The 18,067-nt window shown below is 40.0% G+C and overlaps 1 protein-coding gene across 2 annotated transcripts in view; it reads left to right on the top strand.

Annotated features, from left to right (window-relative positions):
- Nucleotides 1-18,067, top strand: part of ALK (ALK receptor tyrosine kinase) — a 306,734-nt gene that overhangs the window by 195,035 nt on the left and 93,632 nt on the right. For both annotated transcript variants that reach the window (XM_058020712.1, XM_058020710.1), the window contains exon 5: nt 7,085-7,212. In XM_058020712.1, the coding sequence (XP_057876695.1) occupies nt 7,085-7,212 (128 nt within the window). The remainder of the gene's footprint in view (nt 1-7,084; nt 7,213-18,067) is intronic.

Genomic DNA, 18,067 nt, shown 5'->3' with positions numbered 1-18,067 from the left:
TCTTGCTCTAATAAAGTAAAATTATCAATGAGCAGAGGAATTAACATTGCAAATTGTGTTGCACATCAAGAATTTCCTCCTTTATTGTTAAATAATCACTTGCATTACTGTACAGTATTTTTATTCATTTCCATTTCCCAAGACTATATTATCAAGCTTTAAATTCTGGACCTGATGTCATTTAAGCAATTTTAGGGTCAGTATACTGAAATTACTCTAAAGTTGATGATTAAAAATAATTGTAAGGCAATGTATTATATTGTTTGAATTAATGAAAAAAGAGTTTACCCAGACTCCTGTATATGATTTTATTGCTAATCCTGTCTCTATAAATTTTATTGGCATTCTCTTGAAAACATTTTTTCATTTTCTGTTGACTGGAGCCTGAAAAGGTCTTATCTGCTTCTTCCTTTCTGCAATGCCCATTAATTGTTGAAGCAAAGTCTGAAGCAGTATGGAGGCAAGATTAAAACATATTATAAACTTCTGCATAATTATGCAGGGGCATGCAGGATGAAAAAGTTATGTTCTTTCCCCTATTTATCCATTAAAGAGAAAAAATTCTCATTTGGATTCCTAGTGCTAATTTCAATTCCACCCTTAATAAGGTTTTGTTCTCAAAAATCAGTTTCTAATATTTTCACTGCTGCAGGCAGATTTTGATGTGAAATACTCTGACACAGCTGCTATTATTTATATTTAATTTTTTAATTCCCAAAAGTTTGCAGAACCTTTTACAAAAGAGAGAAAATCTAAGCCCTTGCCAAGATACACTGCATTTTTCTTGCAGCCACACCATGATGAGTGCTGGTAGCATCAGGAGTGTTTTACATGAGAGCCTCAACCTGAAGAAATATAATCACACTGTCACTCAATTTAGCTACGAGGAGTCTGTTAAATTCCACAATTTTTATTCTGGGAAAGTGGAGGTGAGAGAGCAGAATACAGCTTGAATTCACATAACATTTGTCTCAAGGAGAGGAGATAGTTGGAAGTTCTTGTGTTCCCTCAACCTGCCATTAATTGTTCCTGGGAGCACATGAGCTGATTCATGACCCTTGGAGGGCCCATGCAGCTCTTTATTCCCCACAACACAGTCCAGTCAGCCCTGATTTACTGTGATTTAGTCTTTGGTTCTTTGGGGCTTCTTGCTGATAATTTCCATACTTTTGTTGTAAGTTGAAGACTCGCTTTCAAATTTTCTGTGAAAGTGAGAAAGTGGCGGGTCTGTCAAAGCTAGGACAGTATTCTGGGTGAAACTTAACTTCTGCTGTTGGGCCACTGCAAGCTGCACTCCCCTGAAGACATAGGTGGTGGCACAGGTGGCAGCACAGGTGTCAGGCTGGCTGACAGCACAGAAATTAATTCTACCTTCCAGAATTAGCTGGAAGTCTGGGGAATGATCACAAAGATGATTGCTGTACATGGGAGTAAACTAGAGTCCCAAAGCTTGCTGCAATCAAGCCTTTTGAAACCCCTCTTTAACAGGATGAAAGAGTATGTGAGTGTTAATTGGATTCAAAATCATTTAGCCATGAAGGGAGACAAATGCAGGATTGCAAGTATTCTGGCTTGAGACTTTACTTGAGAGTTCTAGCACTTCTTTTTTTTTTTAATGCACTGCCTCTAAGAGATCATCCTGACTTGAACTTGCAATTAATCAGTGCTGGCATTACCCAGAGGAGCATGCAAAATGGCATCCAAAGCATTAGTGTATCGATTAGAATTAATCAGGAGAGTGTTCCTTCTGAAGCTATATGCTGCATGAACAACCAGAGTGTCTTAACTACCTCTCAAGTTTCCATGACAACTGGATTGTGGCTTCTGAAACCTAGAGCCTGGCCAACTGAGTCATGGATGGGGGGCTGAAGAAAAGTTATACTACACAGAAGTACTTTGGCTTGTTTGGGATCTAGCACCTCACCCCTGCAGAGCTGAGAGAGGCCAAAGGTTGTGTCCAGCTCACCTTCACATTAAGGACTGAGTACAAAGAAGCCATTTGAAAATGTAGCCCTTGCTCTCCTGTGTAAACCTGGGCTCAGGTTCTGTCAGCAGTGTTTTCTGTTTTGGAGAAAAGCCTTCTGAGAGAAACCCCAGGTGCTGCCCAGGCTTTCTTTAAGCAACTAATTCTTTCTACGCAACACCCTCATCCAGGTCTGAACTTTTCTAAAGTCTGAAAATATTTGTATCTAGGATTTTGGGTTACTCTGTCACTGAAGAGCACAGTGTTATTAGTTTCTGTCTAAACTGATGTATACTGCAGATTCTAGATATCTGAGACCATTTCTTTCTTAATGCAGCTTCAGTGAAAGGCCTGATGGATCTGACTTGTAACAAGACGTTGAGCAGTGCCTAAGCAATGCAACATAGTGTGTTGCTTTGCAGTATAAAAGTTTAAATTAAAATGTTAAACTGCAGATTTTTTTACTGCTTGAGGCAGTATCCAGAGAGATCATCATGGTTATTATGGCCACTGTTGTGGTAGAAATATTCCATGATGTTGAAGGCTATGTGATTATAGCTCTGGGTACAATAAGTGATGCCTTTTTCCTTAGAGTTGCCAGCTTAGTGGGCTGATTGATCACTCTGTAGAGTGCTTGGAGGTCATGCAGAGGATAACAGGAGTAATCTTTTACCTGCTGTTGTTTGCTTTTGGGTCCTGTGTTTCACAAATGCAGAATGGTTGAGGTTGGAAGGAACCCCTGAGATTGAGTAGTCCATCTTCCCTTCTTGATGCAGGATGAGCTAAAGCACGTTACCCAGAGCTATATCCACTCCCACTTTAAATATCTGGAAATAGAGACTCCATAAGATTTCTGGGCAACTTGTTCCAGTTTTCAGTCACCCTTAAAGCAAATGAGCTTTCTCTTGTGTTTTAATGGAATTTCTGGTCTTTCAGTCCAAGAAAAGTGCCTTGTGCTTGCGTGTTGTTCTTTCATTGGATACCCTTGTCCAAATCTGTCTCCTTTTCATTCACCCATAATGGATCAACACTGATGAGATACTTCCCTGAGCCTCCTCTTCTCCAGGCTAAGCAATCCCAGCCTCCTCTTGTATGTCAGATGCTCCAGTACCTAAATCATCTCTGTGGCTGTTTGCTGGACTCACTTCTGTACCTCATGTCTGTCTTGTGCTGGAAAGGGCTGCCCTGAACCTGGTCCTCCAGAAGTGTCTCTCCAGAGCTGAGTGGTGAGGAAGAATCACTCCTTTGATCTGTATTTCCCAGTGCAGCCTGGGAAACTCTTGGCCTTTCTTGTCACTGGGGGCACGTTTCTATCTTAGGCTCAGCATTTTGTATACCAGGACCCACAGGTTGTCCTCTGCAAAGCCACTTGCTGGCCTGTGCTGGTGCCTGAGGTTGTTCCTCTGCAGAGGCAGTGCTTTACATTTCTCTTTCTTGAACTTCATGAGATTCCTGTTGACCCAAATGTCCAACCTTTCCCAGTGGCAGCCCAACTGTCCCCTGTATCAGTTGCATCTCCCAGTCTTTCTGGAAGCTTGTTGACAGTGCAGCCTGTCCCGTGACCCAGGCCATCAGTGAAGACAGAAAACACTGTAAAACCAGAGGTGTACCCCCAGTGACTGGCTTCCAGCTGCACTTGGCACATTGGTGATAACCCTCTAAGCCAGTCCACTTCACTGCCCACTCACAGTCTGAGCTTCCATCAGTCACTGGTGATGGGATGGGAGAGGGTACTGGAAACTTATCAAAGTCAAGATAAGCAACATCCACTGCCCTCCTCCTCGAGCAAAAAGGTGCTATCACCTTCTTGTGCTATTTCTGTACTATCATCTCAGCACAGAAACCTGTCAGTATGACTCCAGTATGAGGTTCCTTACGTGATGTTTCCCCATCTATCCCAAAAGACAACTGAAGTAGCTTTCTGTTACCTTGCTGAAATGCTTTCTAAAATTAGATTCATAACATGTAGACAACTGATAGAAATTTAATAAAGCTATGCTAATTAACATCTAATATGTATTGGTTATGCTGAAGTAGATCTTGCTGATGGTGCTGCCAGGCAGCCTATATATAGTACAGGATGTGCAAATGAGTGTGGGTCTGTGTCATACAGTGCCTTATACAGCAAGTCTGGAGATCAGAGTCCCAAATCTGCCACAGAATGATGGCAGAACTGATTCCTATCTGAATTTGCCCACAGGTGCCTCTGCTGACCCTGGAGCTATTTTCAGTATCCCTGATAAATCCACCAGTTAATGTCATCTTTGTCTCCAAAATAAGAGGCTGATACTTGGTATTTCTTTTCACATGAATCTCTGAATCTCAGGCACCCTATTGTAGGCATTTGTACCACGAAGTATGAATATATTTTGTAATGAATCTGGGCTTGAGTGAGTCTGCCTTTTCCAGTCTTGTGTCGTGGTGATATAAAACACCTGCTTGGCAACAGCTCTGGGAGTTAATAAAGTTTCTGTGGTAAACTATGAGAGGCCTGAGAATCTCAAACTAAAGTTATTGCACCAGTAACTCAAAAAAGCAATTCCTAAAACTCCTGGCACATTTATCCAGAGGGTTAGCAGTAGCACAGAAATGGAAATCATCGTTGAGAGCCACTGCGTACTTGGAATTAAAATCCATCAGTCTTCTGAAGCTGAGGAAAACAATTTTCATGACATACAGATGCTTTTGTATTTCATAATCAAATTTAATCTAGGGTTAGTTTTGGCTCTATTTGTAGGGAAATTTGTATCCTCTAATCCTTATAATATACCTAAGTTGAGATGACATCAGAAGAAATAACTCGCACAAAAGCTAGGCATTTAAAATACTCTCAATGCTTTATTCTATTTAATTTCAGCAAAAGCAGATTTATCTCTGGGGGGAGTGGGACAGAAAAAGAGTGAGGACGCCAAGATCCAAGTGGGAGCCTAGAGCAGAGAAGGTGGAAGATGAGATGAGAAAATGGAAATGAAAATAACTGTAAACAAAAAATGAAATTTAGCAGTCTATTTTCACTCTTCTCAATGGAAAAAGAGGGAGGAGGATACCTAGTAAATCATTAAAAAGCTGTGTTTGCTTTTCTGAGTTGCAGGGTCCTTCTGCAACCCTTGTTTAGGACTTTTCTTTAGGTCCTTCACAGACCTGTCAGGGGCTTCCTTGCCTGCTGGGAATTTTGTTGAATTCAGTGGAGCATAATGACACCACCGTGTCCCTGAGGAGACAAACAACATGTCTGCCTCTGGAACCAAGAAAAGTCTCTCAGCTTGTGTCACAGTGTAGGGTCTGCAATTTAGGATTGATCCATGCTCACAGCAGGCACAAATGGTGGTCAGTTGGTGTGAATGTCATATGCACATGTTGTTATATTTCCTTTCAGAAGGGTTTCTTAACTTCATAACATCCAGATTTTGGCATGCTTCTGGAGAAGGAGATTCTTGTAATGCATGCCAGATAAACTGTGTAGCCTCTTTTGCTCAGAAGATCTGTTCCAGAGGGTTCCCTCCCTTCCCCCCCAAAAAAGTTTCTTTTTCCCGGCTCATGCACAAACACATATACAGGAAGGCAGTGGAGGTACTTGACAAGGAAATCTTTTTGTAAGAGGAATAAAAAATGTGGGATTTTGTCAAAGGGCAATGAAAAATTTCTGACAACTAGAAATAATTACAGTCTTCCCCTAAAATGCTTAATACTGGTGTTTGAAAACAATTTAAGGAAACAGAATATGTTTTTGGTCTCATCTTTCAAAAGTTGCAGCTGAAGCTGCATTTCCTAATAGGCTTTGTAAGGCCCTGTTGGTTTGTTAGGCTCCAGCTGACCACTCACAGAATGCTACAAAGGGACTTTTCCCTTGGTGCTGAATCGTTCCTGTAACAGAAGAGAAATGTGAAAAAATTGCATTAGTAGTGGCTGAGTGACTTTACAGAATCTCTTGTCTCTGGTCATGTTTGTGGTTAGTGAGCAGGCCCTGATAACCTGGAGTGAAACAGGGGATGGGATCCATATCACTGCTGAGGTAACAGTGCCTCTTGGGAAGCAGCCCTTCACAAATGGTGTCAAGTGGTTTTATTGGCAGCCTGTGCCCCAGGATGAAAAGGGAGATGGGCCAGACCATGTTATTGTATACAAGTATTTAATACTTTAATTTTTCTTTGCAGAATTCCAGAATATTGGAAAAAGACAGATGCTTGTATTTTAACTGTCTACCTTTAGACATGTCTTGAGGGATACAGAATTGGAATAAGGGGTCTAGGAATAGTTCTTGTGCTCTCAGGCTGGAAGTTCTTCCAACTGATCAGAGGGGAGGAAGTAGACATTCAAGACAGCAAGGCAGTGATGTCTTTTAGCGTCTCAGGGAATAAATTAAACTCATACAGGCTTTGTGTTCTCATTTACTCTTGGCAACAAGCAGACTAAGTTGTAGCACTCTTGGAGTGTGGATGTTAATCTCCAGGGCTGCTAATTAACTTCCTTGATTTACTTGCTGGGAATTTTTGTCATTTGGGAGGGAGGTAGGCAGGAAAAGAGGGACAGGAAGTGGAGGAGGAGAAATGGAATGTTTAAAATGGAATGTTTTAGATGTGGTGCCTCGTGCATAGGTAGACATTCCGGCCAACTGCTTTAGAAGCAAAATGTGTTACCTGAACCCGTGATGCAGTGCTGGGAATGAGAGCTATTGCACAGCCCTGGAGACAGCCTTATTTCCTGAGTGACTAAGAGAGTTTTTGGTGAGGCTCAGGAATGATATTTAAAGAGGATGTGCACGTGTGCTACAGATTTCACAGCTTGCTTTGCACAGAGAGTTAAGCTTCCTTTAAACAGCAGGCAGAGATCTGAGGGCACAGAATTGTGACAGAAGAGAGCAATAAGCTTCTGTTTAGTTGGGTTTCCACATCTTAGCTGGGTGGAAATCTTGGTGCTTAGAATCCTGCTTTTGCAAAATCCATGGGAGGGAAAGGCCCTGAGCATGGGGCACTGTGAGGGAAGTGAGGACTGGGGTAGGAGGCACAGTGTGACCAGCCATAAGTGGAGCTGCTCCTTTGGGGGATTTGGCATTTGTAAGGCAGTAGCCTTTCTTACAGCTCTTCTCCTGTGTTCTTTCCTCTTGCTCTATGATGAGACCAGATGGGTGTTGCTTCGAAGGAGAGTTGGACACCTGGAGAAACCATTTCGGATCTCACTGGAATATGTTCCTAACGGGAACAAGAGCGTGGCAGCCGTGGATTCCTTCGCCATGAAGAACTGCAGTTCAGGTAACAGAGAATTTTATTGTTTCTAGCTCATAGTGCTTTGATGCCTTTGTGGAGAGAAGCGCAATTTCTGACTGCTGCAGATGCCACAGAAGGAAAGGTTCTTGTCAAATGAATAATTTAAATTTAAAAAAAATAAAATAGGGTCCCTCTCAGGGAAGGATCTTTTCTAATGTTGCCTTAAAACTTTCCTTCAAGAAGTTAAGAGCAAGTTTGCTGTTTTGGTTTGCTTTGCCTTTTTTTGTTGTTCCATTTGGGAAGAATAGCTATGAAAATTTAATTTGGAGAGAAAAGAAGCAGTATTCATCCTGGCTTGCCAGATGCATATCCTGACAACTTCACTTTTCTGCAGCAGAAAGTAAAGCAGATGAGGGGTTCCTTGACAGACACCTTGCAAGCCATCTTTTATTTATGTTCATGGTTACAAATTTTGGGGCTGTTTTTTAAACAACTGTGGAAAACTTGATTCTAATAAAGTATGCCTGTCTTTGGCAATGTTCCAAAGCAGTTATTGCTGAGCAGCCCCTAATAGCTTCATGTAATGTGTGGAATTTTAATAATGGGCAACCTAAATGGGGGTTACTTTTTTAAATACAAGCTATGTAATCAATCCAAGTATGTAAATTCAGTGCTCCATGCCAGAAGCAGCTGCATATTAGTTCTACCAGTTTTATGGACTCTGTGAATCATTCTGAAATCTTTAGGTGGCGTGTCAGTGAAGGATATTACTACTTATAGCTCTTAACACATTACTTTTTGTCCATTTTATTTATTTGGAATAGTGCTGAGTTGAGCTGCATGTCCTTCTTTTCAACCTCTCTAGGACAGGGAAATGTGCTGCAGAACATACATTATTTTGGTCATTTACCTTGCTCTCCACAAAGGCCAGTTGTATTAAAGGATTTATTGCACTGTTTGTACATAAAGGTGCTCTCTGAGCTCCAACAAGGAGCAGCCTGACTTTGTGCTGGAAGCAAAGGCGTGTTCAGACAGAAGGTGCCTGTTCTGCTGCTGGTGTAAGGACACAAGTCATCCACAGTGCTGTGGGAATTCAGTGCAACAGACTGTGGGCACAGGAACTCCTCTTTTGGGAGCACTCAGGGGTGAACCCAAGGTGCTGGGCAGGGAGTTCTGACCAGCAGCAAGCACTGCTGTGCAATGATGGATGTCAAGGGCTGAGGCCATTTAGATACATTCTGAGAAAAAGAAGGAGCAAATCTCCCATTTTGCCTGCAGATTTGTAGCAAACAGCTACTCCTGTGCCCTGCTTATAGGACACAGTGTAAGAACAATGCCACCAGAGAACAAAACCTCTTGTTCTCTTATTTTCAGTTGGTTTAGGTCGCTAAGCCTTTTGTGTACAGCTGAAGATGTGGCAGTGTACTTTTACAAGGAAAGAGGTGGTGATGAGCAGCTGAGGGCGACACCTTAAGCTTGGAGAAAATAGGGAAAGCAATAAGAAAAGATTAATCTAAATCTAATTTTTCTGCAGCTGTTAGAAGCCTTTGGGCAGCTTAGCTACTTGGATACCTTAATGCTGCTGAAGCACATAAAACATGGGTGAATTTGAGAAAGAAATATCTAAGAAATAGAAACATGCCTTCAGCCTGATTTTTCTAAGCCCTTTGAAGACCATAAACACAATTTAAAAATAAATTAAGGAGTAGATACAATCTTAGTTAGGCTACCATTTCCACAGGCACAGATACAGAATATGCTGAGTTGGAAGGGGCCCATGAGGATCATTGATCCCAGCCCTGCACAGAGCACCCCAAGAGTCACCCTTGTGCCTGAGAGCAATCTCAAAACCCTTCTGGAGCTCTGTTAGACTTGGTGGTGTGACCACTGCTCTGGGGAGCCTGTTCCAGTGCCCAAGCACCCTCTGGAAGAAAAACAACAAGGGCTTGAAGAATGTCAAATTTTGAGGTTGGAATTTGCTTTTGCATATTGGTGATTCCATTTTTTTTAGTTCCTTAATTAATGCTTAATTTTCCTATGCAAAATCTTAGAAAAGATTTTGCATAGGAAAAAAATATTTCATCTGAACTGAAAAATACCTGTTTATATGGGATTGAATGGGAAATTAACAACTTAAGGAGATTCTAATGCTGATAAAATTCTGAATTTTTAAAATATTAAAAAATTCTAGTTAATTGTCACTTGAATATCTTCACATTTCCCAATTCCCATAAAATAGAAGGAAAGTTCTTACAGTCTTTTCTCAACCTTAGGATTCAAGTCTGATCAGAGAGCCCCTACAGTCAATACAAAGACTGCTTGTACTTCTGTAGGTTTTGTCTCAGGACAGCTAACAGGTAGCGTTGCCTGGACTGCTACAACCAATTGACTTTCAATTACTGACTCAAATGTGAAGCAAATTGTGTTTGTCAGTGTGTAAAACCCAAGCTATTGATTGCCTAATTCTCTTTCTTACAACTTACTATTTAAATAAGTGCAGTAGCCAAAGCAAAAAAAAAAAAAACCACAAATTGCAGATAAGTAATATATTAATTTAATAACATCAGTTAAGAAATTTGTTACTTATACAAGTAAAGTAATTGGTAGTGGCATTTTATAGTGGATGGTAATTTCTAGTAATAAAAATAGAGTTCATTTCCTAAGTAATGTATTGACTTATTTATGATATTTAATGGGTTTCTCACTGATTTTTTATTGAAGTTGTAAATTAATTAATTTGCTAACTTATTTCCAAAAGTCTTAATTAAGTAGACACAAGTATTAGTAGGCAGAAGTAAATGACAAGACATTGTTTTACTTAGCAGTGTTCGATTTACCAATTCTAAGTAAATTTTTACCGAAGGGGCGTGGAGACCAAATGCTTCTGAAATGTCTTAAAGCTTTAATGATGCTCCAGGGCTGTTAAAAGCAGTTATTTCAGACACTCAGCCTGTCCAAAAGGAAGCACTTAGCTTTCAAGTTTTCAAGCTCAGTAAGCAACATAAAAACCATTTATTTTGGAGAGGGGAGAGACCGTGTGCTGTTGATTAAGTTAATGCTTCTGTCCACTCAGCAATTGCCTTTTTTCAGTAGATACTGAAAGTACACAGAAACACACATTACCTTTGGAGCTGGTAGGCAGTTAGTTCTGTAATGATCTGATGGCTGCAATATGTATGCAAATTTCTGAAAGTTGGAGTTAAGGTTGTACTAAAGGCAAAATCCGTGATCAAAAGCACAGGACCTCTCAGGAAAGGAAAAATTTTGAAGATCAGGAGGAGATTTTACTGGAAGAAGAGAGAGCAAAGGAAGATTGAAAATACAGGCTTACAACACGTCTGAGGAAATATGATAACTGCCAGATAGAATTTTTCATGATACCACTTGATAAATATTCCAGCAACAGATTTATGAATCAGCTGCAGGAGATCAATAAGGGCTCTCTCCAGACAGGATTGCTTATGCATCTGAATCATTACTAAAATGATGTTTCTGTGCATTCGGACAAAGCCCGGATATGTATCATTTCAGTTTTCCCACATGCTCTCTTTTTGCAGTTTGTCTTATAAATTAATTCGATGACAGGATGTTGTGGTTAACTGAACTTAATGAAATACCAGTGAGCCCCTTTTCAAAATGAGTTCTTGAGGCTTAGTATTGGAAAATTGGTGAGAAAAGTTAACCTCTTCCCAACAGAAAACTGAGATTATAGCACTGTATGAGAGAGAATCACGGAACAGGCCAGATTGGAAGGAACCTCAAAAGAGAATCTGGCACAACTTTTTGTGTGAAAGGGAGTCTGGGGGAGATTATCTAGAACCCTGACCCAGCTGCATCTTGAAAACCTGCGGTGATGAGGCCTCTCCCACATCCCTGGAGAGTTGCTCCAGCAACTGCATCTTCTCACTATAAAAATAATTAAACATACATTTCAAATTGAAGCCCCACATGGCACACAGTTCATTTAGATGTTAATAATTAATTGGAAAAAAATTGTATAACATTTAAGTAATTTTCATTTGGGTAGAATTGCAAGATATTTACAGAAGTTTTCTTAAACCACTAGATTAATTGTGGCAATATTTTATGTTTCATTATTTGCTTGGTTCTGTTTATGGGATGGAGGAGTGAAGGTATGAACCTTCAGTAGAATCAGTCATGTCATCTTACATAGTCTGGAGATCCACCTCTGTCCAGAAATACAGGGAAACAGGTGAGCAGAAGAATGAGCAGTCAGTATTTTGTCATTGTTATAAAACAAATATAAACAGGATTCAAAAAAGAAAAGTAGTCATAATTTCAGAAGTAGCTGTCTCTATCTGAGGTTTAGGATTAACATTTACCATAATATTACTCGGCCTGTCCAGGTAATTTTGTGTAAAAGAAGCTGGATCATTTCCTTTGGCATTAATGCCATGGTTAAGAACCTTACAGAGCCAGAGAAAAGCTCCAGAGCTAATTGAAACCAGCAGCATTATTCAGTATGTTGGCATTATGTTTCTTCATTTAAAAAAAGTAAAATTAGGCAGACTGGCTGCGTTTTCCAACAAGTGGCCTATACTATTTATACAGTTCAACTGGTCTGGTTTTCCTGTGGGTCTAATTTCACTAAGTAGGCATTTGGAAAAGCCTTACTATTTTAAGAATATTTGCTTCCAAATGCTTTGGCGACCACCTTCTTTCCCCATTCACCTCTGCTCCCTCACCAGCTATGACTGATTATTCTGATTTCAGCTTGTGTGCCAAAAACTATCTCTAACCTGCTTGTCTTTTAATCCTGTAGGGATCTTGTGTCAGAGAAAATACTGCTTTGCAGATGAGGGTGGTGGCTGAAGTGAAGTTAAATAATTTTAAAGTCATTCTAAAGTGAAAGTTATTTCACTTGTGGTTTGTGCCAATTTAAGTAAAATAAATTTAATGAACTTGTTATGGGGCTTATCTTTGTTTTCACTTTCATCTTTTTAAAATTAAGTTATTGTAATGCTAGGAATAAAAAAAATTAAGCAAATTTAGTTTTAACATTTCTTCCAGAAGAGGCACAGTAACTCAATTACTGGTAGAGTAGCTTCTTGCAGTAATGAATTAGTGATTATGCATTTCTGTTACTGGCTGTGAACACCTACTTCTTGCAGAGCCAGATTTAGACAGTGGTGGTTATGTTGAATAATTTAATCTATTTAGAACCTTCATGTGCTCATCAAAGGAGCAGCAGGGAGGAAGCAAACCTGAATATATAGAGAATTTGGGTTTCATAGGTCTGCCATGCCAGTTTGGTGATAAAGGGGGCAAAGTGTCCTATTGCTTTGTTTAGTAATAAACTGGCCATATATTTGGGTTTTTAAGATATGGAGGAGGGAGTTATAGAGAAATGTTTTATAATGCACTTAAAACTCATCTTTAAAATAGATGTTTTCATGCAGAAGGTGGAAAGGCTTGAACCTGCCACAGCTCCAAACAGGTGTGCCTTACCAGAGTGAGCAGGTTTATCCTCTCTAGCTCAGAAAAGGTTAGGTGGCTTGGGTTAAGAAACGGAATTGAGAGATCTCAGCCTTTAAAATCCAAAGCCTTAATGGTCGGAAGAGAACGACCTGTTCATAAGAAGTACTAGGAACTGCTCAAGAGACATGGCAAATGTTGGCACTTGTGGGTCTTAAGTACTTTTTAACACCTTGAAGAATTGGCCAATACATTATCTTTTTAATGCTGTATATGATTTTTATCCTGACCTTCTCCTTTAATTAAGGCTTATTTCAACAGGGGAGCCGTTGATTCAGTGAAAGAAAATGAACTCTGTAATCTGCTTTCCCCAAATTGAACTTATTTTTATTACTATTAATTGCTGCCACTTACTTCTTGTGATGTTTTAACTGCTTGGATTTATTAAAACAATCATAGGATTTGCTATTATCACTTGAGAAATGGGAAGGACAATGATGATTTACGGATGACCCAACGATTTTAAGCTGGTATTACTCCAGATTCAAAGATTTATGCAAACTGACTCCACTGTGTAAGTAGATGAGAGTCTCACTCTCCCTTTTTCTCTCCCCTAATAACCCCCAAAAGACTGCTAGCCTGTAACAGAGGGCATGGAGATCCTTGATTTTGCAAAAGAGGGATAGTTTTGGTCTGAGTGCTGCTTTATATCCATGAAGTTCCCTGTTAGCTCTAGGAAGGTTTTGTTGGTTCAAATAGGGCTGGTGTTTGGAGTTGTTAAGACCTCACTGTGCAACTTGACCCATGTTTGTTTGTGGAGAGTTGCAGTGATCTTTGTGAAGAACTGAGAGACAATGGGGAAGCTTAGAAAGCCAAAGCAGAAGAGGGAGATGATCGAGCAGAAAGGAAATGAGTCAGACTGAGTCAGCAAAAGAAGAGAAACATAAAATCCCAGATTGGGGATTGGTTTGGGTTGAAGGCACCTTAAAGATCATCTAATTCCAACCCCCTTGCCATGGAGAGGGACACCTCCCACTAGGCCAGGTTACTCAGAGCCCCATCCAGCCTGGCCTTGAGCACTTCCATGGATGGAGCATCCACAGCTCCTCTGCCAAACCTGTGCCAGTGCCTCACCACAGTGAAGAATTTATTCCTGATATCTGATCTGAACATCTTCTCTCTCAGTTAGAAGCCATTCCCTCTTGTCCTGTCAGTACATACTCCTGTGAGAAGTGTCTGTCCACCTTGCTTGCAGGATCCCTACAGAAAGAGGGAGAGGTGGTGACAAATCGCTAACGCTGAAAACCAACGACAGGATATCAGGCAGGAATAATTGGTCTAGATGGCGGAAATGATTAAAAAGTTTGACCAGTTAGAAAGTGATTGGAAGAAACATTTACAATCCAATTAATTAACTAGGGCAATCAAGCTTAATCAGATAGTCACTCAATCAACCAGACTGAGCTAAGTGGATAATCTGTTGGACCGGCAAAGAAACCAAGTGAGGGAAATGCACTGAATTGTCAAAATTTAATGAAATGCACAAGAATTAATCCATTACCATTTAAAATTATCAAAAGCAAAAATAAATATGTAGGATGCTCAGATGGAAACTAGTCCCTTTTGGTGGCACATCTCACCAGAGCCTCAGAGGCATTAATGAGTAAAATAGGTTTTGGAAGATGAAGAACAAGAATGAAGATAATGTGGCACAGTAAGGAAAGATGATATTCTGTGTTTGCTTGAAAATTAAATAATGCTAACAGCAAGAATCTTATTTTTTTAAAAGCCTGCTTAAGTGTCACACATACAAATGGTGGGTACTGAGGTTGTCACTGCTTTTCTGTAGTAGTGCAGTACACACAAGTTTGAAAAAAAGGTGTAATCCTTTCTCTTTCTTCATAGGGTAGAGCCCTTAAGGTTTTGGCTCAGGGCACTTCTGTACCTCAGGGCTTTTCCTCTGAGAAGTTCAAGTCCAGCTTGGTTTCTGTGTCTGAGAGGTCTCACTGTGAATCTGCCCCAGTCATGCTATAAGACCCTGTCCAGCTCTTTTTGTCCAAAGCCTTCCCCTTCCTGGCTTAGGAGCCCTGCTGGCTTTGTCCTGCTGTTCTGTTTCTGCCAGGTCTACTGCAGTCAGCTTTCTGACCAAACCAATTACTAAATCAACCCACAGACTTTCTGACAATCCTGCACTGTATCCAGCCTGGGAGAGGTGTGGCACCTTGGTGCCAACACTGAGGGATACAGTGACAGTCTGCAATAGAGCAGCTGAAACCAAAAAGCCTCAACCTTGCAATTCCAAATCAAATCCATGGCCCATAAATAGAAATGACAGCTGAATAAAACTACTGCACTGGGGTTTTGTCCCCTGAAAAGTTTAAGAATCTTTAACGGGGGGCTAAGTTTTCTGAAAAGCAGTGAATGCCCTTTTAACAAATGAAAGTCCTTTATGCTGTATTTGGAAATTCACAACCAGTGGCTGCCCATCAGAGTCTCAGGCAGTATCATTAATCCTGTATGTTGCAATTCTTTTACTCTGAAGTTGCAAAAAACGTGGGGAGAGAGAGCAGTGTTTAAAAGCTGCCAGGTGACTTTGGAGCACAAATTAATGGGAACCACACTCCTTAGTCCCCTAGGAGTTCTCAAAAATGCCATCATTACTGCCTGGCACTGAGACATGCCTTCCATCATGAGGATGAGAAGGGAGGCAGCTTTACCAAGTGCCTCCATAAATGAGGTGTGCAGGGCTTTTATGAATTGAGCATTTGAAAGCCCTGCTAGCAAGGCTTATTGATCCAGAAGTCACACATGGATGGCAAGATCTTAAATTGCAGTCAGTTTTTATTACATGAAAGAAATTTTAAGAACATACCTTTTCCCCTCCCTCCCTTTTTAAAATTACTGCCTGCTGAAGTTTTCTATAACTGGGAGGTTGCAAGCAATTAAATGAGTCAGCTGGATCCTGGGTCCAATTCCAAAAGTGTAATGTTCATGGAACATGATTGATGGAGTATCAGTGAATTTGTAAGCATAGGCAGAGGTTTGGAAATGTATTTTCAGATCTACAAGGAAATATAAATATAAATTAGTCAACTCTGTAAGAAACATTTATCATGTTCCAAAAATATCAGTGGTAGATCTTTCATTTTATGTGAATACAGATGAACAGTGCTGCTCTTTGGATACCTAAAAGCTTTGAGAATTGAAAAGCAGTCCATCTGGTTCTGTGAGATGATGGGTTGTGCCATACGGGGATCCAAGCTATTTTGGTGGAATTGGGTGCCCTACAATCCAGAGTAAATGTTTTCTTGGAAACTACAGAATATTCCTTGCACTTAAGCCCAAATGATGGACTTAAGTGGATCATAACCTAATCCAGCATTAGGTTATGTGGTACAAAAACCAAAAAAAAAAAAAGAACAAAAAAAAGAAAATTATGAAATTTCAAAATTTCTGTAATATGATCAATGTTGCTATTGATTTCTAAAAAGACACAAAGACACTGTTGTCTCTTTCAGCACCTCATGGAATAACAGTGTATGTAGACATGTTCACGAACATCAGTTAATGAAGCCGTAACAAAAGGAAAGCAGTTGCTGCAAGACCAGAAACGTTAAGTGCAAAGTTTTGGCAACAGTGTTAACTCAGCCCTCCTGTGTACTCTTGTTGTACACATCAGTAACAAAACAGTAGCAAAATGACTCACCTGTCTGCAAAAATTGCCAAGTGGCTTAGACAGCCAAGAAAAGGAAGTATTTCTTCCATGGGAGCTATTTCCCAAAGTAAAGGAAGTGAGTAACTATGCAGTTACTTGTGAGGAGTTTCTGCCAGTGAAATTACTAAAGCACATTGCGCGTCATCCCAATAATTGTTGGAGCCTCAACTGTTTGCATCAGCTTGGAGATCTGCCCCCACATATTTATCAAATATTATATTTATATATTTGTCCTTTTGAAAAAGGAGGAGCCTAACAAGAGGTTTGATAGAAACATTGCTGATTTGGACTTCAGTTACTTCATCATTGCTCATCTCTTCACAGCCAAGAGAAGAGTCAGGTTTAAGTTATAGCTGTTCTTTCACTGCACATAGAGGAGGCTGAAGCTGCCACAGGATTTGTAATTATACATCTTGCTGTGCTATTATATAATTTTTTTTAATTAACAACTGGTTAAGACAACTGAGAAATGGAAATAACCTTTTCTGTTCTATGTTGGAAAAGTTCAGTTCCAAGGGATGTTTGCACTGCTCATGTTTGCACAGAGTGCTTTGCCATGGTCTTCCATGTTTATGGTGTTTATCTTCTGTTTTCTTCTAGTTTCATCTTTGGAGCACCTCTAGCTTTCTCTGTTCCCAGGTGAAATCAGGCAGTTCCTCTCATTTGGACAAGCCTACTTCTGCTCTTTCCCTTTAGTCATAAAACATTCTTGCCTGTCTAATCTAATCACAAAACCTTTAGGGCAATTTTTATTCCATTATAAGTTTATATTGTAGTAAGTAGTCTTCATCTTAATTGTTGATTTGTAGAATGTGGACTAATTTGTGGCTTCATGTAGCTCCTCTCAAATTATAATAAATGTGCTTCTTCTTGCTGGTTTTGTTCCTAGCAGTACCAGGCAGCAGCAGTAATGCATTACAGTTGTCTTTCCCAGAACAATTCTCCCTGGTTCCTATGACTTTTTTTGATTTTCAAGTAAATGGTGCCTTTCTTTCCTGGACAATTAAGGTAATTGCTTAAACTAACCTAAAGTGTCATGATGAGGCAGATGCCACCAAATGTTAATCAGTCATGCAAAATAACTCTTCCTACAGTGCAACCCCACCATGATACTGGTCTATAAACACTGAAGAGAAGTTTATTATGGTTTCCATTTATTCATCTTACTCAAAACAGTAATCTCAGATGACATGAAGAAAGTTTCTTTTCCAGTTTACAGAGTCAAGCAATGCATTTGTCCCTTTCTCCCTATTTCTTTATCTTAATAGCATATAGATGACCTTTCTTTTAGCACCTCAACATTCTGCTGATGCTGCTTGCTTTTTTCAGTGTTTTAACAAAGGCCAGAAAATATTTTCAGTAGATGGAAGAAAAAAAAATTCCCCTAAACTCAACTTGCAAAGCTAATTCAGTTTTCAGTTCTCAGTCTAGACCTCAACTGAACTGTCAGGGAATAAAATCTGTATAATAAACCAGTCATCTAATTCACAATATCACAAGATTCAATCTCCCTAGGCAAGATTTAGTTCAGACATTCAGGTGCTTTGTTGTATGAAGTTAGACAAGATGGTATTCATCTTTTGTGACTTCAGCTATCTGAAAGTTAGGCATCATGTCAGAGCTGGTCTCTAGGGTCCCTCTGTAGTCAACAGAGAGAAAAAGAGGCACTTCAGAGGGCAATTCATTCCACCTTTAACATCATCGCATCATCAGAGTGTCAGAAAGGGGACAATGCTTTGGTTGAAGAAT

This window comes from Melospiza georgiana, chromosome 3 (genome assembly GCF_028018845.1).
Source record: "Melospiza georgiana isolate bMelGeo1 chromosome 3, bMelGeo1.pri, whole genome shotgun sequence".
Lineage (NCBI taxonomy): Eukaryota > Metazoa > Chordata > Aves > Passeriformes > Passerellidae > Melospiza > Melospiza georgiana.
Note: the sequence above shows the minus strand (reverse complement) of the source record. Positions and strands in the feature narration are given on the sequence as shown.